The 25,141-nt window shown below is 43.3% G+C and overlaps 4 protein-coding genes and 2 non-coding genes across 10 annotated transcripts; 3 read left to right on the forward strand and 3 right to left on the reverse strand.

Annotated features, from left to right (window-relative positions):
* Positions 1 to 505: 505 nt before the first annotated feature.
* On the forward strand, positions 506 to 1,406 carry crhb (corticotropin releasing hormone b). The gene is made up of 2 exons (XM_077735991.1): positions 506 to 648; positions 718 to 1,406. Exon 2 carries the CDS (start codon positions 739 to 741, stop codon positions 1,210 to 1,212), a length of 474 nt encoding a protein of 157 aa, XP_077592117.1. The 5' UTR covers positions 506 to 648; positions 718 to 738; the 3' UTR covers positions 1,213 to 1,406.
* A 1,678-nt stretch (positions 1,407 to 3,084) lies between these two features.
* On the reverse strand, positions 3,085 to 4,664 carry trim55b (tripartite motif containing 55b). The gene is made up of 6 exons (XM_077735802.1): positions 4,341 to 4,664; positions 3,948 to 4,120; positions 3,660 to 3,846; positions 3,501 to 3,596; positions 3,205 to 3,438; positions 3,085 to 3,127 (listed from the first exon to the last, which is right to left on the reverse strand). Exons 1-6 carry the CDS (start codon positions 4,458 to 4,460, stop codon positions 3,101 to 3,103), a joined length of 837 nt encoding a protein of 278 aa, XP_077591928.1. The 5' UTR covers positions 4,461 to 4,664; the 3' UTR covers positions 3,085 to 3,100.
* A 353-nt stretch (positions 4,665 to 5,017) lies between these two features.
* trnaa-agc (transfer RNA alanine (anticodon AGC)) lies at positions 5,018 to 5,090 on the reverse strand. The gene has a single exon. It is a non-coding gene; the product is annotated as a tRNA-Ala (tRNA).
* A 199-nt stretch (positions 5,091 to 5,289) lies between these two features.
* On the forward strand, positions 5,290 to 5,375 carry trnay-gua (transfer RNA tyrosine (anticodon GUA)). Its single transcript is given in 2 exon segments — positions 5,290 to 5,326; positions 5,340 to 5,375. It is a non-coding gene; the product is annotated as a tRNA-Tyr (tRNA).
* A 1,960-nt stretch (positions 5,376 to 7,335) lies between these two features.
* On the forward strand, positions 7,336 to 21,525 carry pde7a (phosphodiesterase 7A). 4 transcript variants are annotated; one of them, XM_077735798.1, is made up of 13 exons: positions 7,336 to 8,101; positions 8,358 to 8,454; positions 16,078 to 16,138; positions 18,043 to 18,132; positions 18,471 to 18,637; positions 18,727 to 18,790; positions 19,024 to 19,220; positions 19,291 to 19,422; positions 19,517 to 19,608; positions 19,683 to 19,827; positions 19,902 to 19,998; positions 20,063 to 20,143; positions 20,221 to 21,525. In XM_077735798.1, exons 3-13 carry the CDS (start codon positions 16,132 to 16,134, stop codon positions 20,442 to 20,444), a joined length of 1,296 nt encoding a protein of 431 aa, XP_077591924.1. In that variant the 5' UTR covers positions 7,336 to 8,101; positions 8,358 to 8,454; positions 16,078 to 16,131; the 3' UTR covers positions 20,445 to 21,525. The 4 variants fall into 4 exon arrangements, with proteins under 4 accessions (XP_077591924.1, XP_077591921.1, XP_077591922.1 ...); XM_077735795.1 differs by having other exon boundaries at positions 7,336 to 8,454; XM_077735796.1 differs by having other exon boundaries at positions 7,336 to 8,454; positions 18,046 to 18,132.
* Positions 21,526 to 21,822: 297 nt separating this feature from the next.
* Positions 21,823 to 25,042, reverse strand: mtfr1 (mitochondrial fission regulator 1). Of its 2 annotated transcripts, none has more exons than XM_077735801.1 (8): positions 24,947 to 25,042; positions 24,261 to 24,369; positions 24,092 to 24,190; positions 23,648 to 23,772; positions 23,348 to 23,583; positions 22,696 to 22,942; positions 22,471 to 22,630; positions 21,823 to 22,391 (listed from the first exon to the last, which is right to left on the reverse strand). In XM_077735801.1, the coding sequence occupies exons 2-8, from the start codon at positions 24,294 to 24,296 to the stop codon at positions 22,344 to 22,346; spliced, it is 951 nt and encodes a 316-aa protein (XP_077591927.1). In that variant the 5' UTR covers positions 24,297 to 24,369; positions 24,947 to 25,042; the 3' UTR covers positions 21,823 to 22,343. The 2 variants fall into 2 exon arrangements, with proteins under 2 accessions (XP_077591927.1, XP_077591926.1); XM_077735800.1 differs by having other exon boundaries at positions 23,348 to 23,586.
* Between the last annotated feature and the right edge of the window lie 99 nt (positions 25,043 to 25,141).

Genomic DNA, 25,141 nt, shown 5'->3' on the forward strand with positions numbered 1-25,141 from the left:
TTAAATATGCACTTAATATCATATAAAATGTCTCAAAAGCACTGAAATTGAAACAATTTATATTTTGTAATACAAACAGTATCATATCATCTTTCGATATCCACCACTAGTATTTAATTTGAAATTTACAAGTATTTTTGTGATATTTCCCATTAAAATACTACTAATAATATTATTCATATTCTATCCAAATATCAGCTTCTCCTGTAATTGTCAACATCTTGACAGATTCCCTAAAAATACACAACTCTTTGCATGTTTTGTGGGAAAACGCCAGCAGGTGTGGCGTGTGTAAGTGTATTATTATTATTATTATTATATTGCCAAAAACACACATACACACACACACACTCATATGAGTGAGTCATCCCATCTAAACTAAAGCACTTTGTCAGGGATGCAAGGTTGGGTGGTGGTGGTGGGGGCACGAGGGGGTGGTCCCCGTGGAGGGGGGTGTCCATTCATAGCCACGCCGAGAAACGCGCAGAATCATATCGCCAGGCGCTCGCTATATAAACGAGCCCGGTCCATTCCCATCTGAAAAGTATCCTCCGGTACAGCGGCCGACTGCACGTTCGCGGGGGGGCAAAAAAAAAAAAAAAAAAGCCGGCCATCGCGGCAGAACAAGCGCATTTGGACCTCCTGAAGGTATGTCCGCTGCATAAAAGTGCTTTATTTTGTTTTGAAAGTCTTTTATTTGTGTGTGTGTGTTTTTAGATTTTTGCGTCCTGTTCTGACATGAAGCTCCATTTCCTCGCCACTATCATCACCATTCTGCTCCTGGGCTTCGTGTGTCTGGGGACCCCCGCCGCCGGAGCCCCGCAGCAGAACCCCCACGCGGTGCCGGAGCCACCACGCCGGACGGGGGGTCCCATCTTGGAGCGCCTGGGGGAGGAGTACTTCATCCGGCTGGGGAACGGGGACGCCAGGGCTATGCCCCCGTCGTCGTCCATGTACCCACTGGGGGTGGCGGGGGGGCTCCTGAAGCTCAACCGGGCGCTGCAGCGGCTGAGGCTGACGCGCCGGTTTCGGCACGACGACGACGGCGACGACTCGGCGTCGGCGGAGAGGGGGCGCCGTTCCGAGGAACCGCCCATCTCCCTGGACCTGACCTTCCACCTGCTGAGGGAGATGATGGAGATGTCCAAGGCGGAGCAACTGGCCCAGCAAGCCCAGAATAACCGAAGAATGATGGAGCTCTTCGGCAAGTGAAGACCAAAGACGCTTTAAAAAAACAAACAGATTGTTTTTGTTGGTTTTTTTTTTTTTTTTTTTTGGTGGCGTTATGATTTACAGCTCAAACTGGATGTTAAAATAGGAAAATTTGTATCCCGAGAGAAACCCCCCCTTTGCTCCATTTTGTATATATGAACCGTTTTGTTTGTTAATAAACTGATGTGCAAGCAGTGGTGCAGCAGGAGAATATTACATATATTTAAAGGTATATTTTCTAATAAAAAGAAAAGGACGGATCTATATTTTTCTGTGGAAATCATATGCTCTAATAATCACTAAATCAGTTATGTCATATTATCATGCAGTCATATGGACCATTCGGGTCAAAAACCACATATTAGAAATTCATATTTAAACTATTTATCTACACTTTTATCAATTCTGCAACCATATAAATATTAAATAATATCACAAACATAACAGTCCTGACCCTCCAAATATTCACATCCACATATTTAATTGTAAAATGACTATGAACTTTTCATTCACGTGAACTAAAAACCACATTTTGCTGGATAATAATAACAACCATAATAAAAAAAATGAGTTGCATCTAGCCTACACAAATATTGATTTATATATAATCCAAGCAGTGGATACATGGATGGACTTCCAAAATAATAATCATTAAAAGAAAAGTTGTCATCCATTCTTTGAAACTTTTTGCCCCGCCCACTTGGATAGCTTGTTAATGAGGGTGTTAATGAAATATATATAAATGTGTGTGTGTGTGTGTGTGTGTTGTCGACTGTGTCCGTGCAGACTAAACAAGGAGGCTGTGAGTCATCCTTCTTTGAGAATCAGTGCCGCATTGAAAAAAGAAATCTTCACTTTTCGGACTTATGGAACCCTGAGGTGGCTTTCATATTCAATGTTGTCACTTTTCAATCCCGATCAAGAAATATTAAGCTCTCCAACGAGACCCTCCAGCTTTGATGCCACGAAAGCTGTGGAAATTCCTTAAAGAAAAAACATCTGTGTGGCAGGGGTCAGCACACTGTGTAAAAATACTCGCGGGTGTGTATTCTTTATCCTCTGAAAAGATGACTAATAGTCACACAAAAACAAAAAAACACTAAAATTTGAAGTAAGTTGTGTTTCTTTAGCATGGACGCCATTTTGTATGGTTTGTCAATGGTTGTACTGTTTTTATTTACTTTAATAGTCATTTGAATGTAAATAATTTGAGTTATTTGACAATTTTTAGCACTAAAAGTCCAACTAGTTTGAAGTGAGAGGGTTGGCAGCAAATTAATAGTATCGTAAATGTAAATAAAGACTCAGAGGTGCTTTCACAATTTCTTTTTTATTACCTTGAGGGTGCTATGAAACACCCCAACGTCACAGAAGTCGTTAGTAACGTCTCCTAATAAAGTTAGTTTTTAAAAAAGAACATGTTTGCTAAGTCTAATTTGCTGTTGAAGTTGTAAAAACATGAAGAAGCCATCCATAATGGCATGAAAGCAGGGGTCAAAGTTCAGTCCTCGGTTTACCGTTGTCATTTTTGTTGCTATGGTAACACGGGAACACTTTAGCTGGAAGCTACGTTTTTAGCGGCGGCGGGGGGGACGGGATTCGACGGCGCGGCTGCAGGTGGCGGGACGGTAGAGACGGCGGGGGCGCCGCTGGTTGTGGGCGCCGCCGCTTCTGGTTCGTCTTCGTCCTCATCGTCGTCGTCTTCAAGGAAGTCGATGCTACTCAGAACCTGGCGTTCGTGCCGGAAGTCGGCCGTGAAGTGATCCATGTTCTCGTAACCTCGCTCCACTTTGTCCAGGTGGGATGTACTGCAAGCTTCGGCTAGTCTGAAATAGGAAAAGATTCCGCCAGTAAAATTAACTACAAAATGGTGGACTTTGGAATTTACTCACTGCTTGAGGAGAGGTTTTGTGGTCTGTAAAACAAAAAAATGATACAAAATAAGGTTAGCAACTCTGGCGCCACCAGATGAGGGGAATTTATTAGCGCCACCTGTAGGAAAACGGCCATTTCTTGCTCTTCCATGATCTCCAGGCCTTTCTCCACCATTTTGCAGCTCTCCTCCAAGTGGTCGCCGTACTTTCGGGTCAAGCCCCGGATGTAGCTGACCTTCTCTTCTTGCTCGGAGGTCACTTTAACGCTCATGTCGCGCTTTTTGTCCTCCAGGATGGTGTAGAGGAGGTCGAACTTCTCGCAAACTAGGTTCTTCTGACGCCGACTGTTCTCCTGTTGACAAACAAAATGGAGGAAAGGGGGCATGGGGGAAAGGACTGGGGTTCTGGTCTGACCTCAATGGCGCGGCAGGCCTCCTCCAATTGGCTGATAATGCCCTGCAACCTGTCGTTGTTGCCTAGCATCATGGCGATACCATCGTTTAACTCCGTCTGTGCCAAGTTAGTAGCATTTAGTTATTATTGTTTTGGTTGTCACGGTAACGTGAAGGCCACCTTTTTGGTCTGGTAGATGCTGTCAATGGGTTGAACTTCACAGTCCTTGTGTACCCCAAAAACTTTACACATGGAGCAAGTGGGTACGTTATGGCTAACGCAGTAGATGTTGATCTTCTCCTCTTTGTGGACGTCGCACATGGGCGCCGCCGCCGCCTCCTTGCGTTGGGGTGTCGGAGTGCCGCCGCTGGTTTTTATTGACAGCGAGAGACATGTGAAGGGGGATAATGTCACGGCTGGTTTATTGACGAGTTGTGGGGTGTGTGAGGAATGCTTATCTTGACCGACCTGCCCGACTCCTGCTTGAACATGTCGATGATGTTCTCCACTAGCAAGTTTCGTTGAAGCCCGTAGACGCCATGGCGGTCTAGGATGACCTCGTGCCGACATGACGGGCACTTGAAGCGGCCGCCGGACGCGAGGGAGCCGCTGCGGGTGGTCGGGAGGTACGGGTTGGATGCCTGGGCGAGGTTCACGAACATTGAGTATTAGGTAAAAATAAGTGGAATAAAATCAGATATACCATATTTCTTGTTTGAGCTATTTACGTTGGCTCAAATGTCAAATGTTTCAATGGCATGAGGTTAGCCTAAAGTGCTAAAATGGAGTGCCAAACAAGTGTTATGGTCTTCATGGATAATGGAGATTGCCCAAAAAGCTGTCAAGAGGTTTGTTTTGTACCTGGAAGACGTCGTTGGCGCATTTCCTGCAGAGGTTGTGCTGGCAGGGTAGGATGACCACAGGTTTTGTGAACATCTCCAGGCATATCGGGCAAATGAGCTGCTTCTCTAGGTTCTCCATGGCGTTCTTCGGTCTCCCTGGGCGTGACAAAAACAAGATGTCAGGGAAATAGCGTGGCAGGAAAACAACACGGGACCCGAAAGGAACAGGCCCCGGCGGCTTTTTTGTGTGTGTCTCTCTCTCTGGCTGCTGGTGTCACGTCTGTTTTTAGAAGCTACTGCACTCACGTCAATGCCGTTTATACCTTGACCATATTTGAAACTGAGAAGGGAAGTGGCCGACAGCTGATGACTGCCAACAGCCCCCCCACCCTTTATTTACACAGTGTGTACTGATTATAGTGTTAGCTATTAGTAATAGCATTGCTGCAAATAATGACAGCTATCAAAATAATGCCTAAATTTGTCAACTGTTCCCCCACAATTGACATTTCCCTTAACTAGGCCTTATTTTAAAGGTCACCTATTGTTGATAAGTAACTTGAGTAATGAATACTTTGGCTATGAATCTTATGGATCGAAATAATTGCCAAGTTTAGGGGGGAAATGTGATTATTTTTCTCGGAACAGCAACTAAATAAGGGAAAATAAAGTTATATGTTAATATGATAAAAACCTTGGAGAATGCGGGCATCGATCCCGCTACCTCTCGCATGCTAAGCGAGCGCTCTACCATTTGAGCTAATTCCCCATAAACTACACTCGTAAATGGGAAGGTTTTTATCCAAAATACAGTACTGTTGTTGCAGCACCACTGTCATGATTCTTTTTTTCATTTGTCATATTTATTTATACAAACCAGCAAGTTATTTCACTGTTGTCAAATCGTATCCTTTCGTGTGTGTTTTGTGTAAAAAGTATAATCAACGTTGAACGGCTGGTTGTCATCGCCTTCGATAGCTCAGTTGGTAGAGCGGAGGACTGTAGAGGTTGAACGGAAATCCTTAGGTCGCTGGTTCAAATCCGGCTCGAAGGAAACTTTTTAATTTAATTGGAATGCAAGGTATTGTGTAAATAAACTTTAAACCTAGTTCTTTCTAGTGTTGGAGTTTTTGTTGTTTTTATCTATTTACATTTTTCACATATGAAAATACCTCTTTCAGGACGCCCTATCCATTATCTGCTAATGTGTTGCATGTACATGAGTTATTTGAGTAAAACTGCTCAGGTAAATGCTATTTGCATAAGTGCATGGATGTCACATCATCTGCTGGAATTAAATTGAGCATCGCGTGTACAGTAATCACATTTTATTGTAACAACATGATGTTGGGGTCTTAAATCTTTATTCTGCTGTATCTATCTCGTGTCTATACATGTGAATATTAGTTTTCCCAATTGAATCTGCTCATTCAACACATTGACATTAACATTAAGGATATATTTTTTTCATTTTGTAAGTACTATTCTGCCTTTGCCTTAGAAAAGCATTGGGGTAGTGCCCTCTAGTGATAGGAAATGCATTCACACTATAAATTCAGAACCCCTTCCATAATCACATTATTTAACATCATGTTAATTATTTAAACGTACTCTTAATACGTTCATTTGTTTTTAATGTACACATCGATCCACCTCTTAATTGATTTCACTCATCTGTTTCCAGAATTTGATGTAATATATATTTTGCCGCTAGAGGGCAAATAAACGCAGTTAATGACTTCGAGTGTCCGTTTCGAGTTATAATTCACAATTATCAAATATATACGCATCTATTTTAAGTCTTGATGGAGTAGATAACACATGTACATTTTGTAGAAATGGCGAGGAAACTTTAATATGAGTTAAGACTTTATATTTCTCAAAAACTGGTCACATGAAGATGAAAAAAAATCCTATCATCACCTATTTTGAATTCAAAGACACATAAGGCAAATGTCAAACCCAAAATAAAGCCAAAAAGTATGTAAATGTTCTCCATATTTCCCAGAGTGCTTGATTGTGACTGCATTTTTGCTCACTTCAAATCAAATTGAATGACAAGAAAGGTTTGTGAGAATGTTGTCAACAAACGACATGTATCATAATCCTAATTTTCTTACACAGTCATCCTTTTGTTGCCCCCCACGTCATCACAAAATCAATTACCGCCACAAGCCTCTCAGGATTTTTCCTTCGCACCCCTCGAGGGAAATCAGCAGGTTCCTGAAAAGCTCCCTAGCCTCACTTGGCTTCGGTGCATTTGCTTTTATTAATTCGACTTCCCGGAAGTGGAATTGAAAAGCCATAATGACATATCTCGGTCAGGAAAAATACTTTTACTTTCACGATTATCAGGCCTGATGTGACCTAGATCGGGAAATGATCGCTAGTTGTGTCATCTTGAGTGAATTTTGTATTTTCTCCAATCTTGGAATCATTCTTAATGCATCCCTTGTTACTTTGTTAGGGGTCAAATGTCAAACCAGACTGAAAGCTGACCCCAAAAAAGTAAGATGGAGCAACTGGATACATTTCACGTCTGCTGCCGTCAATGGCAGTGAATAAATCCCTCCTTTGTGTTTGTTTATCTTAGGGGTCATCCACTCATCCGCCCTGTGTATTCAGTTGCACTTGATCAAACACACCCATACACACACACACACACACCCAAATCAATAGTAGGTTTGGATGCCAAATAAACACACATTTGCTGAGTGTGCTTTTGCATTTGCAATCTCTTGAGTCACTACTGCTGAGCTCCTGAGTAGTATGAGTCATGAGAGGAAGGTAATCACTGGCAATGGCGTGTGTGTAAGTGTATGTGTGTGTGGAGACCGCTGCAGGGCAAGCCCCGTTGTGTGGAGGAATACCCTTGAGAAAACCACCATTCGGAAGAGGTCTTGGGAATGAAGCCAATAGAAAGGCGGCGTTCATCCTCTACGAGAGCAAGCAGCCAATAAGCGTGCCGCTTACAGGTGACGCCGCCATCTTATTGGTCCTTTTTCTTTTTTCTCTGTGGCTCCCCCACAACAGCACCATCTCTGGCAGGTGGTGTCGCTATCGAAAGAAACGGCAGCCGCAAAGACCGTTTAGTGTCGTTTTGGGAGTGTTTGGAGGACATTATAAACTCGTGTTGTTGTTTTTTAGGATTTAGAATGGACGAGAGTTGACGTTTTTTTCTGACGGACATGACATTTCTCGACAGGCCACCGGGAACGCAACGAACAAGCTAGGAACGAAAACGTCGGGGTTCCCCTTTCTCTTCCTCTTCCGCGGCTGGCTGCCAATTTTCTGGTAAGAAGAGGGGGGACAAGAAACGTTTTGGAAATATTTGGAAGAAATATTAACGTGTAAGGAACGGGGGAAGTGATAAGGACAATAGGAGAAGAAGACCCCCAGTCCTTCCCAGGCAACAGCACCACCACACCGCGGCGGCTCGTCGAGGTCTCATCCCCCCCTTTAGACCCCTGAGTTGGGCTCACCCCCCTACCCCCCGGAGTTGGGCTCACCCTCGGCGGCAATATGCCGATGTGAGCCCGGGAAAAAAGCTCCATTTTGTTTATTTGTTATTATTTTTGTGTTTCTGTGAACATGCGGAACCCCAAAAGCAACGGTCGTTCGCTTCTTTTTTGAGAAGGGGAGAGGAAGAAAAAGCTGGGGGGACAAAAAAATGAGGAAGCGTCTTCATAGAGACCCCGAAAATGGCATGAAGGTCTCATTGTCTACTGGCTTTCCGGGCCTGGATTTGAGCAGAACGAGAAGGAAAGAATCTCCATAAGAGTTGAGTTCGTCCTAATTTTTTGCTTTATTGACATGACTATGACACCAAAGAAGCTTAAACGGTGTTTTTGCCCTCTTCGGAAGTTGTGCCATAGTGGCCCACAATGAACATAAACGTTTTGAACTGGGCTTGTAGATACGAATTTTGACTTTTTTTCCCCCATTTGGGTTGCTGTATTTTCCAAGTGTTTCTTTGTTATCTGCCTGACTCTTCAATGGAAGTATGCTATCAGCTACCGGTGTTGCCTCTGGACAGGCAGGTTCCGAAGCACGTCCTGAGCCGCAGGGGAGCCATCAGCTTCAGCTCCAGCTCGTCACTCTTTGGTGCCCCAGATCCAAGGCAGCTTTCTCAGGTAAATCCTTTACCTTTTTTTTTACCCCCAACCCTTTAATTAATCCTGACTCCAATAAATAAACCCATTGTGTAGCCACCCCCAAATGCCTGCATTCTTTTCCGAGGCCTTAACAAAGGCAGAATCCAGCTGTAACAGGTAAACATGGTTTTCCAACCCCAATAATTGTGTTGCCTTATACCCTTTGTTTGCTTATTGTGAAGTACATTCTGTAATTCATGTATTAATTCCAGAAACCTTATAAAAATGCATATATTTACCTCTTTTGGGCCCCCCTGTGGTAGATAGCTGATATACATTGTTTACCCCTGAGAACCCCCTCAAATAGGGCCACTAATATCAATTAATGATTTTCCCCACTGAATTCTTATAAATATAACCCTTTTGAACCCACCCACTTATTCCTATCATTTTAAAGCCCCCTAGAATTTATTTTCTGGCCTTAAAAAGTAGCACCTAGCTCCTTATTCCTCACAAGACCCCAAATATTGCAGTTTTAGGGCCACCGATATCAGTTAATGTCCCCCCCCCCCCACACTTAATACTTATGAAAATACCATTTTAAAACCCAAACACCTTCCCTCTCATTATGAAGCCCCCTAAAACATTTTCTGGTCTTAAAAATAGCACCTTATTCCCCAAAACCCCAAATATAACTGCCCCTGCTGGTAGGATAGGTAAGTTTGTATCCCCACTTATTTATTAGCCACGTCCAAATTATTTTCTCTGTTGCAGTTACACTTTTCACCCCTTTTTTGTAGCCAACTTGCCAATTCCAGACAGGTATCACAGGTAAATAAACTCTTTGTGCCCATTGCATAGTGAAATTCGTAGGAATCTAGCAGATGGTTGCTGGTAGTCCAGGTCCAATCCCGTCACCTGTGTAGCTCTCACGTTTTCTTATCTGTTGTTGCGGCTTTTTTAACGTCACTACATTTTTTTTCCCTTCCCCTCAACATGTGTGTGTTCGTCATAGATAGAGGCTTCGTTTTGGCATTTTTTGCTACATCTGTCAGCGGGAACACGCCACCGCGCTGTTATTTATGTCAACATCCCTTTTGACACATTGGCAGAAACAACATAAGTCACGCTTGAACTTCCTACTTTGTCGCTCGTAGAAGTGTGCCTGTTTTGTGTAGTTAAAGAATAATAATAATAAAAAAAACATTTCACATTTTTAGGGAAAAAAGTTTATAATTTACTCTGCCTGCTTCCATTTTGAGATTTAAATTCCTTTTACCCCCCAAAAAATAAGTCACTAATACCCTCCGCTTTGTCCACTTTGAGTCTTTTTCAGTCTTTTCGAGGCCAATGTTTATGTTTCTCAGCGGTTTTCTTTTTGCAGTTCAGCTCACTTCCTCTCGCAAACGTTACGTTACGCTGTTGGAAATATTTATGAAGCATGAAGTCACCACCTGACCCCTGGAGCACCCTCTTCGCCCGAGTCGGCTATTAGCGCTTGGTGCACGACCCTGGCCTACATACGCGACCATGCGTGTCCGCTTTGAAGCTAGCCCGATTTCGCAGAGGGGGAGGCCTTCTTTAAGACTACAGTGAGGTGTTTCAATGGGTCTCAGTGTTTTTTTGAAGTACTCTAAAGGGTTAAATGTATCAGAACTGTATGTACAGTGGCCAATTGGATCAAGGTTTCCAGGTACAAATCATGTCAATGGCGCTGATGAAAGTACCACCTTGTCCGTCTTAGGCAATTAGCAGAGTGTTGATGGCAGAAGGGCAACGTGATTGGACATTTCTCTTTGTCAATGGCAGGGAAAGACTTAAGTAGGCCTGGGTGATGTCAGTGAGGAAAATTGGAGGTTTTTTTTTTAGGATCCGCTGTGGCATAATTAGTCAAATGTGGCCAAAAAGCAGACTAATTTGGCAGAGTACAAAATGTTTATTACACTCCACTAGAGCTTAATTGTGAAATTAACCACCAACAAACATAGAATATTTGTCACATTGTGCATTGTAGTACAAAATAGCCATTGTTCCCAAAAAACTATTTGTTTAATGCTAATAAACAAAAGAGCAAGTAAAAATTAGCAATGCAGAATTTCAACAAAGATTTATACAGACATCGTTACTGTCAGTTTATTCCTTTTTTTCTTTTGGTCATATCATCCGGTATCATTATTGAAGTATTTTAACTGTAAATATATTGTGTCAAACTGGATTAAGCCTGTATTTATTTCTTGCGGCCGCAATGTGTTTTTACATGCGGTTCCGCCGGCCTGTTGTTTGTGGAAGCGGGACTGGCAAGGCAGAACCGGGGCTGTCGGGCTTTCGCCTCGGCACTGTGGGCAGTGGTTTGGCTCGACGCCAGAGTCGCAGATGGCCCGAGCCTCTCTCCATTTTTTTCTTCTTCTTCTTCCCTCTTTTGGCAATTTTGTTCCGCTAGCACACAAGGCCTCTGTTTCTACCACTCCCTCTTCACCACCACCTTCTTCTTCTTGCCACCGCTGATGACGACAATCCATCTTGTAAACACAATGCCGCTCCGTTTTCAGGAGATCACTTACTGTCTTTGACAAATTGCTTCTCTTCATCATTCAGCTTTTGGAAAATAGGGTCCTCTTTAGCGCAGTGATTGTTCGAGTACAGTACTTTCTGTCATCATTTGACCGGCGACCAAACGTCCGGTCATGCCATACATCAGTGTGCTAGCACTGAATGATCTGTACACATCTGTATACCATGCTAACAGATCACTTTGCCTTAGGCTAGCATCTATAACTTTTCACATCGCCCTACGGATCACTGAATAGATAACCAAGACAAGGAAGTCACATGGCATTGGATAGATAGCGTAGGTCAGTTGAGTAGACTCTAAAACCGCCATCGTCGTTGCCCCAATCTTCATTGAAACTATGCCAGTCTCAAGCCCAGGACTGACTTCTGATCCGAGGTGTTTGGACATGGCGAGCGATAAGCTCGTGCGTAAGAGCCGTAGATAGCGGCGTTGGCTCCGCTTGCTGCACTACGGCCGCTTCGGTGCGTAGGGATGATAAGCTGTCAGTGGAAGAGATAGGGAGAAGGGAGGAGGGGATCGTTTGTTGATTTTGAACTGCAGCGATAAGGCCGCCGCGCGCATCTGCGCAGCATTGACGTCGATTCAGGATGTGGTAAGAATGCTGAAAGAGCCAAGTGTTTCACAAGCGCCCTCAAAGCCTTTTTTCTCTCCTTTAACCCCTGCAATGCCGGACCGGGATTTTCACTGAAAATTCTCCGGGCGGCCATGTTTGTCCCCAAGCAGGAACGTGTAGTATTTGGTAAACAAACGGGAGTGAGTCCTCACATCCTGCCTTCATTTGGACGCAAGACACTGGTCTTCTTTCTTGTTGTGTTTTCCTCTGTGAAAGCCCCTCCCCCTCCTTCTCATCACATGACCGTTCTGTTTTCATGTTGCCGTGGCCGACAGAACGTGACGGCCACCTTTGTATTTATTTACCTTGCCTTGCGTGGGTTTTCGTTCTTTCCGAGGCCCGAGACAAAGTTGACCCGGGGAAGCAATTAGAGCCTGAGGACGATTGTTTGAAATGAATGAAATTCTTTCGCCAAGAACGCAGAACGTAGCTCCCTTCCCCCCATGCGGGTGAACAGTGCTGCCGTCATACAACACTGGTTCAAAAGCCCACATAAAAGGCAGTTTATGGCATCCGTTTTACCCTTGAAAGAAAAAGTTCGCTGATAGGTGGCTTCTTACTTGGAGTGATTTCAGCTCTTCGCAAACGGAGATTTGATCTCGTAAAACACTCCCGCAACAAGTGGATTCCAGCCGGGTTGCTTGTGTAACACGCAATTGCTTACAAGCCCCGGTCCGATCCCGAAATCGACCCTCGGTTGAGGCTTAGCGCTCCGTCACTGGAGGAATGCGAGCGAGGTCGTAAGCCCAAAGCTTTACGAAACTTGACTCGGGGTTTGGGTATCGGTCAAAGGAATATCTGACGTCTGTTGTTGCTTGGTTCCTGCACCTGTCCTGACTAAGGAAGTGCGAGAATTCCGCCAGCCGGCACCGTAACGGTCCAGCGGCACTGAAAGGGCATGTAAAGGCTTTGTGTTGCAATGTTGTGACGACAGGAAGTTTGTTTGTAAAGGCCGTCAAGCCATTGGCATTGCGCAGCAACTTGCTGATATCGCTCTGTGCCAAAAGAGCTTCTGTTTCCACATGCAACTCCTTGGCCTCTATTTTGTAATAGCTCCACCATAAATTAGCATCCTGGTTGGCAGTTAGCACAAATCTCATTTCTTATGGTCCACCAAATCCAATTTTATCCCAATCTGCTTCCGATTGACCGGAAGAGATGGTTAAGGCCGTCTGGTAATAATTTCCTCGCCGAGTGTAAAACACCATGTTGTCTTTATCAGGCAAACCATATTTTTAGCCTTGGTGGAGGCCTCGATTTAACAGAAGTTTCCCTCCTAACATGTTGACGTCGTTTCAGTTGGCGTCTCACGTGTAACGTTAGCCTCGGTAAAACTATACCGGTCATTTGCTAATGGGAAAACCCCCACCTTCGTGTACTTCAACAAGTCATAGTTTTGAAGAGCACGTGACCCTTGCTCCCACACCCACTCCCCTATGTACGTGACCTCAGAAACCTGATTCTCGCAACCTCAGGCAGAGACGGCGAGCCAAGAGAAGAAACAGAGCTGCGTTTAAATGACGTTTTCATGGAATTGCACGGGGGACAATGGACACGCTTATTATGTTAAGGGTGGACTGCAAACCATATGTAGAGATTAGTCTGTCCTCAAGACTGCTTCGAGCCTAAACCATCTGTCTGTAATGCCGGCTGTTTGACAAATATAGATCAGAAACTTGTGTTTTATAATGTTTTTAATAAAACAATGTTGAGTATGTAATCTTAAGATAGAGAATTCATGTTAAGGTTAGTATAAATGTCAAAAACTACATTTTAAAACCAATCTGTTATGTTTTGGTCCAACAATATCTTGCCTTTTTTACATTTATGATTGATTTTGTTACAGAAAGAACTTTGGTCAAGACTGGAAATTTTTCTGTAAACACAAACATGTTACCCGGAATCTTCCGAGTTCAAATCAGGGAGAGCGAAAAACAAAACTCTCCCAGATCAGAGGATAATGTGACTTCTAAAACGCTGTCACAAAATCGATTGGCATCGGGTGCCGATATTATTTACAACGACCTCATTCCAGCATAGTCCGGCCAATTGTATTTTCCATTGGACCCCAACCCAACCCCCCATTCCTACCCTCTCCCTACCCAAGTAAAAGGAGGTCATTGGCCAGCAGACTGGGAGAAATTTTAATCCCGCCTTGTTCCACGCCAGAGGCTGTAGGGCGAAAAGTATTGATGCCAAAGAAGGCAAAAAGGCACAGGGACGTTCTCACGCACAGACTCGCTACCGTCTTTTAATACCGTGATATCACAAGACTTCTTTTGGCAATATAATTATTATTATAATATTTCCTAATCTCTCACTCAACTGTCTATTCAAGTTCTTTTTAGTAGGTTGCAAATTTTGCCATCCCATTTCTAAGAACCTGGGTGGAGACACACCTTTGTTTAACACAATTTATGTTTGGTTAAAGAACCGCCTTGTCCAAACATCAGCGTATTGTTTTGCATTTCAAAACACGTTTTGATAAAGCTGGGCAATATGCCAAAAATTGTTATCACGAATATTGATAATTATCACAATAATGTCATCTTTTTTGTGTTAAAATTTAAACTCCTGTAAATAAATTAATTTCCTCCTTATTCAAATATGAAAGTAACTATGTTACATTGCTTCATTACAGAATACAATATACAATATGATTTTTTAAAAAGTATTTTCAAGTAAAGAAAACTACTTTTGACATACATCTTTAATTTTTATCAATTTACCTTCAAACAAAAAGTTGATATCAAGTAATAAAATTATTACACACTGTTACGAGGCAGTAAAAAAAAATTAAACGCAAGGGAAAATTCACTTGGATTTTTTAGTGGATCGGCTATGTGTTGTCTTGCATCTCAGAATCGTGTTATTGTCCTTTTTTGTGACGTGAATGCATTTTAACTTGATACTGTGTTGCGTTTTGTATATAGCCGAACATCTGCAAACCTTGGTCACGTTTCTCTTAAACCCCCCAAAAAAGTAAAATCAACTAAATAAACACACACTGTGTAGTCAGCGCATGCTTGGACACAATCTATACGGTTTGCACCAAGTGATGGTGCTGTGTGTAAACACGGCCCACTGTTGACACTAAAATACAGCTTTTTTGCAGATGACCAAACCCAGTGTCAAGCTGTTTGCTGACTGGTGAAATATTAGCTCTGTATTGACTGGTGGTATGACCTCGGAGGGCACTCGCTATCCCATTCATGTGTGTTTGTGTGTGTGTGTGTAAAACAGTCTAATCTTAAAGAGATGATTTAATAAACGTTTAAGGAAAGTGTGTTAGCTGTTAAATTGTAACTCTAGACGGCCACGGGAAGGTCAATCAGAACAGATTATGAGCTTAAAAACAACAGCTTTGCGTCTAATTATGAAACCAAGAGAAGAATGCTAGCAGATCAAATTTCAAACTCATTAGAATACCAAAAAACTAGCTAAAAATGTTAGCATTTTCCCCCATCATTTAACAAACTAATGCAATTCCCATTAGCCCAGTACTTGAATTTTATCTAATTTAATTTCCTGACAAAAAAAAACGAAATATGCTAACGTCAATGGCTAATTTTAGTTACCATATGAAATTGAATGAATGCTACCCAGAATTTAGCCTTAGCCATGATTTTACATTAGAACCCATCCACTAAATATGAATGTTTTTTTTTTTTAGAAACCCGATCCCCAAGAACCGCCAAGGCAGCCGTCCAGTAATGCGGTCTTTTTTTTTTTTTTTTTTTTTTTTTTTGCAAAAGGGGAAACCCTAGCCTCGGGGGAGCCCCTGGGAGGGGGAGGCGGGAGACTTGGCCCGTTGTCCAAGCCATGTTGAGAACACGGCGAGGCGAGTGCGTAACCCTCACAGCAGCTGCATGTTGACAGAGCAAACACGCTAGCCAAAGTTACGTCTGCTACAAAATGGCTCGTGACTCAGCTGCCCTAGCCCGCTTCCTTCCCCCCTCCCGCTCACCGCCCCCCGCCGAGCCACTATTCCATGTCGGGCGCCGCGTTCCCGCGACGAGGTCAACGGGAGCGCGGCGACTCCCGTAGATTCATTCATCTGTGACATCAGAATACAGAAATTCTACTTGGATTAAATTGCCGTAAGAAAAGTACCTTATCTTAGGTAGGGTAAGGTAGAATTAGCTTGTCAGGATCGTAAAAAAAAACTTTACGGTTGAATCATAAAAGTCAAAGTGCAAAATTCACCCTTGAAATGCTTTGGTTTATATGAGGAAAACATTTTAGGTCATAAGTTTTGCGTGTGTACACACAGCTGGCCGGCCCCTCACGTTTGGTTCCTCAAATGATAACAGCATGTTATCACAAGGGCGATTAGTCCTTGCGATAAATGTATCACACATATACAGGGAAGTAAAATGATATTGTTGTGTTGCAACATTCCCCATTTTTTTTATATGATGGCAGGGTTAAACTTTTCAAAATGTCGATAATCTTTTTTTTTTTTTTTTTCCCACAGAGACGAGGAGCCATTTCCTATGACAGTTCGGACCAGACGGCGCTCTACATTCGTATGCTAGGTAAGTGTGTCCTCGTGTAGTTCAAGGGCTGGATCGAGGTCCGTTTTGGAAGGGGTTAGAAACATTTAGTTACATGGAGGAGGGGGCGGAGCTTGTGGGAAGATGCTTGAGCTGGTGTGTTGACGCAATCTGCCATTGAAATGATCTAAAACATCTATATTGTTAGCATTTTGTAGCAACAGAAAATGGCAATTAGGCATGAATTACATTGCTTCTGTCATTACCACGTCAACCCAAGACCCTCATTTGCTGTTTTGGTTAGTGAGACGTTTATTTGGACCAAGCGGATGGCGTCATTGAGAGGAAATTCAATCCACACAAGTCTGAATGACTTCCAGTTGTTGATGTTGTGAGTCAACAGCTGCTGTGTGTTTTGTTTTGAGCCCAGGAAAAGGCGCTTTAGTTTTTTCTTTTTATTTATTTATTTCTATTTTATTTTTTTTAATCCTTTTCACTCGGCCCAGTAACACGGCGGTTTCACTCTCCGACGTCACGGGCGCAAAGCATCTGTCTTTGTGGATGGCTTCTATTCATCGCACGCTCACAGTGTCATCCCGCCATCGCACAGAATGACATGACCTACATCCAGCACCCCCTCGTTAATGCACCGCAGATGTGGGCGAGAGGAGGGGGGGAGGTTGACACGGACCCCGTGACTCTCGAAACGTGCGCTCGTCACGCCGTCAAGTGCGTGCACGTGCCCCGGTCCGAGAGCACATGCAGACCCGTTCACGCACGCGTGAATCCGTCACCCCCGGCGGGATGATTCGTTTTGATTTATGACGCCGCCCATTTAGAGATGCGTTTCTTGGGAATGACTGCCCCCAGCGATATTGTTATGGTGGGGGGGAGTGAATCGCATTTGTGGGAGGGGCTAAAGAATGCGTCTAGTAGACCAGAGCCAAAATGGTGGATTTTTTTTAGGAGTTTTTATTTTGTGGGTATGTTTTCTGTATAGGCTGACCAAGTTTGTGTAATGGACTGGGGAAGAAAAGATGCTATGCAGGATGTAAACAAACAAACAAAATGGCTGACTTATGGAGTTGTTGACTTTTTGTTGGCTTTTTAATGATAAACAAGTTGACCAAAGTTCATGTTGCTAACTGTTGTTGATGGAATTTTCTGTTAGGTTGTCTTACTTTAACAAATGTGTATTTATGTCAAAGTTTAAAATGGCTGCTTTAAAACTAAATGTTGTCTTGCAGGGCAGGTCTTTTTTGAAGTATTACTCCTTGAGAGGTTTTTTTTATTTGTCTGTCTACTAGCGAGGACAAGTTGCTGAGTGAAACCAGTGTTTCCACAAAAGGTCAAGAATTTCTTTCAAGTCTTGACCTTAGAATTTTCACTCGAAACCAAAATGGTGGACTACCTTCATCTTTTCAAGGTTGGGTCACTGAGAAATATTTGCGGGTCGACATGTGATCATTCCATCCGTCAATGGCAGTAAATGAGTAAAGGAGGCCTTCACAATTCTTTATTTTTTGTTTTGTTTTGATAGCAAGTTTTTGGACTAAACCAAAACTGGGTCTCATGTTTGTGTTTAAAATTTGTTTAACGACCAAAATTTCTGGAGAAAAAAAAGACTTTTGTGGTGTGTTAGTGTGTGAATGTGAAAATTAGCAATTAGAAATGCCATGCTGGAAACACAATATACTTTTAAACATCTTAAGTTATAACGAATTTAATTACATGGTGGTACTAAGGACAGGTTCTGTGTTGTGATGATATTACATGCCGACTATCAAATCAATCATTTGCGGTAACCTCACTTATAACGTGACGATAGACAGATGCGGGTTTTCACCACCCTCGAACACACACCGAGTATTCGTCTGGTTCCGCACAAACACACAATCTACTGCGCTTGCATGAGCCTCGAGGAAATAAGTGCAAATTTCTTCCAGGAGATGTGAGAGTAAGAAGTCAGGTCGGATTTGAACCGGAACGCCGAAGCTCCCATCCGTATCTGTGCATCGACTTCCGAAACCTTCACAGTGAGTACGATTGGCCGCCGCCCTCTGCGACCGCCGACTCGCCCAAAAAGTCGTTTGTGCCATCAACGCCTCGCCTGGTCTTTCCGCGACATCACAACACAGACGCATCGTGTGTGTATGTGTCACGTTGCTGTGTTTCCAGCTTGCGGTTGATTTCAGTCATTACGCTTTTCTGTGTGTGTGTGTGAGCACTGACAAAGCAGGTCTGCTTGTACCAGGCCAGGTCCGAATTCACGTGATTAGCTTGCGCTTCCAAAAAAAATGGTTTTCGAAATGTACTAACAGTGACTTGTATGTGTTTTTAATTCATTTTTCTTTGCACATGTGTGTCTATGCAGCGCGCCTAGGCAGCAGCTCGGATTCGACGGTGGGTTCGGCACCCGAGAGGAGGGTACGCCGGCTACTCAGTCTTCAGAGGTTCCTGCACTCGTCTCGCATGTTGAGAGGGCTCACCCAGCTCAACCCGCTGCCCATTCTCGACGAGGACTACTCCGGACAGGCTCGTGTAAGAGAGAGATTTAGGCTGTTTTGATGTGTTGATGCCACATTCAATATGGCGGATGGGCTAATGGTCAGGGGGTGTTCTTTTTGCAGTGCATGCTGGAGAAAGTGGGCAACTGGAATTTTGATATTTTCCTCTTCGACAGGTTGACTAATGGTAAGTAGAAACGTTGAACACATTATTTTTCGGGTCATAACTGCCCTCTGGCGGACACAATCGGGATTGTTGGAAGAAATGGTAAAAAGCAAAACAACAAAAGGCACAAGGGCAATTTTTTTTTTTTACTTTCTTCTTGCCTCATTTTAAAACTTTATTATTACAACATTACGACTTCATATTTTGTCATTCTTTTTTTGATGTAATTGTCTAATTATTAATTCATCTCCTAGGAAACGGCCTGATCACGCTGACGTTCCACTTGCTGGACCAGTACGGTCTAGTGGAGCTGTTCCGACTAGATGTGGTGCGGCTGTGGCGCTTTCTAGTCCTGGTCCAAGAAGACTACCACGCACACAACCCTTACCACAACGCCGTGCACGCCGCCGACGTGACGCAGGCCATGTACTGTTATTTGCGGGAGCCCGTGGTAAGTCAATCTCCGGCCACTTTGAAGCCAGCGCGTGGCTCATTCTCCGCCACATGTTTTTTGAACGCAGCTATCCAAGTCACTGACGTCGTATGACATCCTACTGGGCCTTTTGGCCGCCGCCACTCACGACCTGGACCACCCTGGAGTCAACCAGCCCTTCCTCATTAAGACTGACCACTATTTGGCTTCGCTCTACAAGGTACATTTCTACTATTTGTTGAATGGATATCACAAAGTAGTCTGTATTTTCTCTCACAAGGAAAGGATTTTTAACTCATCTTTTTGCTCTCCAGAATACCTCAGTTCTGGAAAATCACCACTGGAAGTCCGCTGTGGGTCTGCTCCGAGAGACGGGCCTCTTCGCTCACCTGCCCGCCGAAGACAGGTGTGTCCAAGTTTAATGCCCATTTCATGCGCCCCATGTTGACTGGCTTTGTTTTTGTTTTGGTTTCCCGTCAGTGCCAGTTTAGAGCGGAATTTGGGGTCCTTGATCCTGGCCACGGACATAAGCCGGCAGAACGACTACCTGTCCAAGTTCCGTCGCCACTTGGATCAGAACAACTTGTGCTTGAGTAACGCCAGCCACAGACACTTTGCGCTCCAGGTGATACTTTTAATGGCAATTTAGAGCAGACAGTTGAACTCATTCATTATTTTTTTTTTTTTTGTTTATGGCAGATGGCCCTGAAGTGCGCAGACATCTGCAACCCATGCAGGCCGTGGGAGCTCAGCAAGCAGTGGAGTGACAAAGTCACAGCGGAGTTCTTCCAACAAGGTCTCCATCTTCTCCGGTAAACCACAAAAAAAACATCCAATGTTGACAAGTATTCTGCACGCAGGTGACGTGGAGAAGAAGCACAAACTAGAAGTGAGCCCACTTTGTGACCGAGCCAATAACACAGTGGGCAAAATTCAAATAGGCGAGTGACTACTACCAAAACATTCCACTTTATTGGAATCAAAGTCCATATTTGTAAATATTTTTTGTTTTTACTAGGCTTCATGACATACGTGGCGGAGCCGCTATTCGCCGAGTGGTCCCGTTTCTCGGACACCCGCCTGTCTCAGACCATGCTGGGACACATGGGCCTCAACAAAGCCAGCTGGGGGAGCCACGAACAAAGCTCGACTTCTGAGCCGCCTCCTCCTGCGATGCCACCGCCAGTGCGAGCCTCTCCAAAGAAAAACCTCAGGGAAGGAGAGTATCCTGACGCCTCTTGACACAAAAACCCACCCACACACACACCCACACACACACCCACACACACACACACTGGGGGGAGCGCCTTGATCCCATTTGATTTGTCTTCTGGCTAAACCACTGATTTTATTTAATTTATTTAATTTCAATCTCCTTTTTTTTGGACGTAGAGCAATACGTAGATACCTCAGTTGGCTCCTGCTGTATTTTCCCCTTGTTTTTTTCTTTTTATTTATTTGTCGCTCCAAGGACATTTGAAGTGCCATTTCGACGATAAGTATTCCCGCGTTGGTGGGTCGCGTTTGTATTGATCCCCTCCCTTAAAAAAAAAAAAAAAGAAAAACTAACAAGCCCAGTCGTTTGCTGCCTCTCGACCAACCCCGACTGTTTACGACTTCTTTTCGTAGCCTCACTTTGGAAGCACAACCAGCTGAAGCCGCGTACACGTCACATTGTCTCTCTCTCGCTCAAGCACAAACCCGTCGAAGCCATCCACGCGATTAAAAACGCCAATTTTTTTCTTATTTTTGGGGGGAGGGTGTTTTTTCGGAAAAGCAGAACGCAGCTGAAGCCATACACGCATTTTGAACTCTTCCGCTCTGAGCCTCTCAGGGTTTTTGTCATAGAAAACAGAGGAGGATCCTCTCTTAAAGGGCCACACACACACACACAGACAGAGAAATACACTTTGCAAGCACGCACGCTGTACAAATGCCTTACGACTATGCACAAGCGACAAGCTAAGTGACCAAACCCCGCCATGAGGATGACTTAGGATGAAGATGACCACATTCCGCGGTGCAAAAACCCTCTCGTGAAAACATTAGCAGGTGTTTGTTCCCCTCCACCACCACCACCTCACCGTCGCTGTTGAAAAAGTGCTGTAAGACTGTTGTTGTCGTTTTTTTTTTTTTCTTCTCTCTTTCGCAAACTGTTTACAATTATCGCGACGGACATTTTGTTTTCTCGGGAGGAGCAAGACTGGAGGGGTTTTTTTTGTAAAGGCTTTCCGCGCTCTCTTTTTCCACTTTTTGATACGCGACCGCTGTTGTTTTTTTTTTTGGGAAGAATAAAAAGAAAAAGCCGTCGGTGACTAAAAAAGTTCAAGAGTTGTTTTATTTTATATACCGCTTGTCTTGGTTAAGGTTTGTTTTTTGTTCAAGGCAGAAGTCATTTCAATTTAGGTCAAAAGGTCACAAAAGGTATGGCACTATCTCATATTTTTCCACAGTATTGTTGTAATCAAATGTCAAAAATGATTGCTTTGAATTTGATTGCTTAGATGCAGTTTGTTACTGCATTTAGTTAATTTTGCTGCTAAGTTAAATATAAAACCTATCTGAAAAAGTATTTTAATACTTTTTGTTGTTGCAAAATACTCTACAAATACACTCTTAATCAGGCTTAAACATTTTATTCATTTGATCAATGAACAGTATACGAGTGGAACACAATTCCAATGAAAATTACATATTGGTCCATCATTCCCTCTTTAAAACCAATAAAATGACTAATTTCGATGTATATAAATAACAGCAAAGACATTGGCTACATGTCATCACAATTTAAAATAACACTTGGACGTAATAATAGAATTCAAATGATTTATTGTACTATCTAATGAGGTATTGATTTAAAAAAAATAACATTACACGTTGCTGTTTGGCTTAAAAAAATTGTCAACTTAGTGTTTTGGCTTAATGCAGAAATTGGCACCCATTTAAGACAGATTTTAACTTGGATATAAATAATCAAACATACGACCAATATTAAAAACATGATTTATATAATTTAAAAAATTGCACCAAAGCATGACGACACAATTGACAAAAATATCCCTTTTGTGCCTGTACAAATATCAAGATAGTTAATTTGGAATATCCTGAATCTTGTCCTTATGAGCAGCATTCATTTCCTTGTTAGACAAACTTGCGTTTGCCAGTAGACTTCAACATGTGCTGGCCAAACTATAAAAAGACAAAAGTCAACGTTAAAACCATTTTTAAATCCGATTTCTATTGTCATGTTTAGCAAATTCAACATTACCAGCGGGCTGTCGCTTGGCGTATTGTTGACGTGTTCCGTCTGATGATTACGTTGTGGATACGTGTGCGCAAATTTCCTCTTGAGGGCTTGAGCGATGAGTGAAGCGGCGTCATCCGTGGGCTGCATCAGCTTCTCCTGGTTGGCCTCGCTCACTGGTCGACTGTGGGGGGAAAAACAGACAAACGTGAGTGGATTGGACACCCAGGTAAATAATTGTGGACTCACCTTTTAACAGATCTCAGCTTGACTTTATTCATGTCTTTGAGGATGTCCAACATGCTCGGGACGTCTTGTGTTTTGGTCTCTGTGGGGACTTGTGGCTTTTTCCCACGGCGCTCTCTGATTAGGTCCATGGCGGAGAAGGAGCGCTGGAGTCCAGGAGGTGGAAGAGGGGGAGGAGGAGGTGGTGGTGGTGGAGGAGGTGGAGGAGCAGCAGGTGGTGGCTGGAGATGGCTCATCCCAGTGGAGGCAACTGAGGTCAGTAGAAATACAAATGTAAAAAAGTTAGGACTCTGCTGCCCTCTAGCGGATCAGTTTGTATATGTTATATTCTGATTGAACTTGCTGTTGAATTCCTATTATCAATGATGAAGACCCACAAAATATTCTTGCAGTCTTTTTAGAATAACTTAGATCCACCCAAAAATAAATATAAAAAAATACATTATTCACCTCCATTGACAAAAATCCTTTGACTTGGGGCAAAAAATATAATACACATGGACCTACACATCCACAAAAATCTCCATTGGCTTCCATTAAAAGCCAATTAGGAGCACAAAAACTCCCTTTTTTGCCTATTTCCATGCCCTTGTTACAAAAATATTATTCAATCCCATGATGACACTTGCCATTAACAATTTTTTTTTTTACTTACCCGTCAGCGCACTTTTCTCTTGCGCCAACACGATCTGGGCAATTTGCTCCCTCAGCTTGGCCAGCTCCGTCTCTAGCGCCCCGATTTTCTGAATGGCCTCGTCGTTGGCGGCTGTCGGACCCCGTGGGTCGGGGGGCTCTCGGCGGATGGTGGGCAGGGAGCGCCGTCTGACTAGGGGTCTTTTCCGGGCACGGGGTGGGCGTCCCCGGAACACCACGCCACGGGGTGGTCCTGAACTACTGCAAAAGAGTGCCATTTGTAAACCAAGGAACTAATTTGTTATTTTTTCTTTTTTCTCACCGAGGTTCGTCTTCATCTTCCTCTTCTTCATCATCATCTTCTTGATCGATCCAGGAGATGTCGGCAAGCGAGGCGACGGCGTTCTCCTTCCTCAGTAAGCCCGAGTCGCCCTTAAATGGAGCCAACTATGGCAAAGAGGCAAGTCAGCATTTCATTCCGTCTTATAGGAAAGGGAAATTAAGAAAGAAGAAAAGGATTCCGCCAAGAAAAGTCTGGTCGTCGTGAGGAAACTGACCGAAAGAAGACAGACTGCATTCCGTGTAGCAGCTGGAGAGAGAAAAGGGGAGGAGAAAGAAACAAGTCATGTTGAAAGACACAGAAGAAAAGAAAGCAAGGTAAGGAACAAGATTCCATTGTTTATGGTTGGGGTGTCTACATAACATTGAACAATCCATGGAGGTTATTATAGGTCACATAAACACCCTATTTGAGTAAAATTCCCACCTGAAAGTGAACCCTAGGGCAGGGCTTAAGAGGAAGGTTGCTGGCAATCCGCCTAACGAGGCTTCGTGTAGACCCGTAAGGTTTGGCGGATCCAAATGTCTGTAAGGAAATATCTTTTTAATTGTAATTTCATGCGAGGACAGACTATAAAACTTCTCTAATGACCTACCAGGTCCATCTCGATGTGTTCATAGTGGTTACTCATAGCTCTTGAGGCACTGAGAACTGGATGATTGACACATGCCCCAATGTGGATGATGTCATCATCGGATGGGAATCTAAAGGATAGTTTTTGTTATTATTTGCAATTCATTTTGAGTGGCCGAGCAGGGTTTAGCTGCCGGTCCTCCCAGTTAAAACTGGGGAGGAATAGCATCGTTAATGGGAGTTCAATGCAATACAAAATAATGCATTAGCTGCGTTAAATGACATCATGTTACAATGATCGATGGCTTTTGTTATTTTTATAATTTCGATGATATATTTGCATCATGTCAAACAGTAATGACATCATTTTTTGCTAAATGAATCAACAAAACCTTAATATCATAACGATTATAGGCGTAGTAGAAATACGACAATAGGAGATCAATTGTAAATATGACATGTAATCTTCAAAAAAATTATCCGACAATCTGCTGGTTAATTTAACACCATAGGAAGAATGATTTATACCTATACTTAATTTGATCACTTTTAATAAAGAACGTAGCTACCTGATGCTAACTGGTTTAACCAACTGTGCTAACCAACTTTATGTCTCCGTAACAGGCGATCGCGAGGCAAAATCGAGCAAAATGAACACTTGATCGCAGTCAAAAGTGTTTCTTAAATGTCAAATGTGTGTGATAATACCTTGTCCGACTCGAAGCTTTTCTGACAACCTTTCGAATGTTATCACCTTGTAAAGCAGTTGTTCGCACGAAAGACGACTATGTGGAGGGGAGGCATTAAAATCTATGGACCAATTGGATTAGGGGGATTATATCACCAATCGGTTGCTATGAACCACCGCCACTGGGCAAACTCTGTGATTGCCGCATGGGTTAG

The sequence above is a fragment of the Stigmatopora nigra genome, chromosome 16 (assembly GCF_051989575.1).
Source record: "Stigmatopora nigra isolate UIUO_SnigA chromosome 16, RoL_Snig_1.1, whole genome shotgun sequence".
In the NCBI taxonomy this organism is placed as follows: Eukaryota; Metazoa; Chordata; class Actinopteri; order Syngnathiformes; family Syngnathidae; genus Stigmatopora; species Stigmatopora nigra.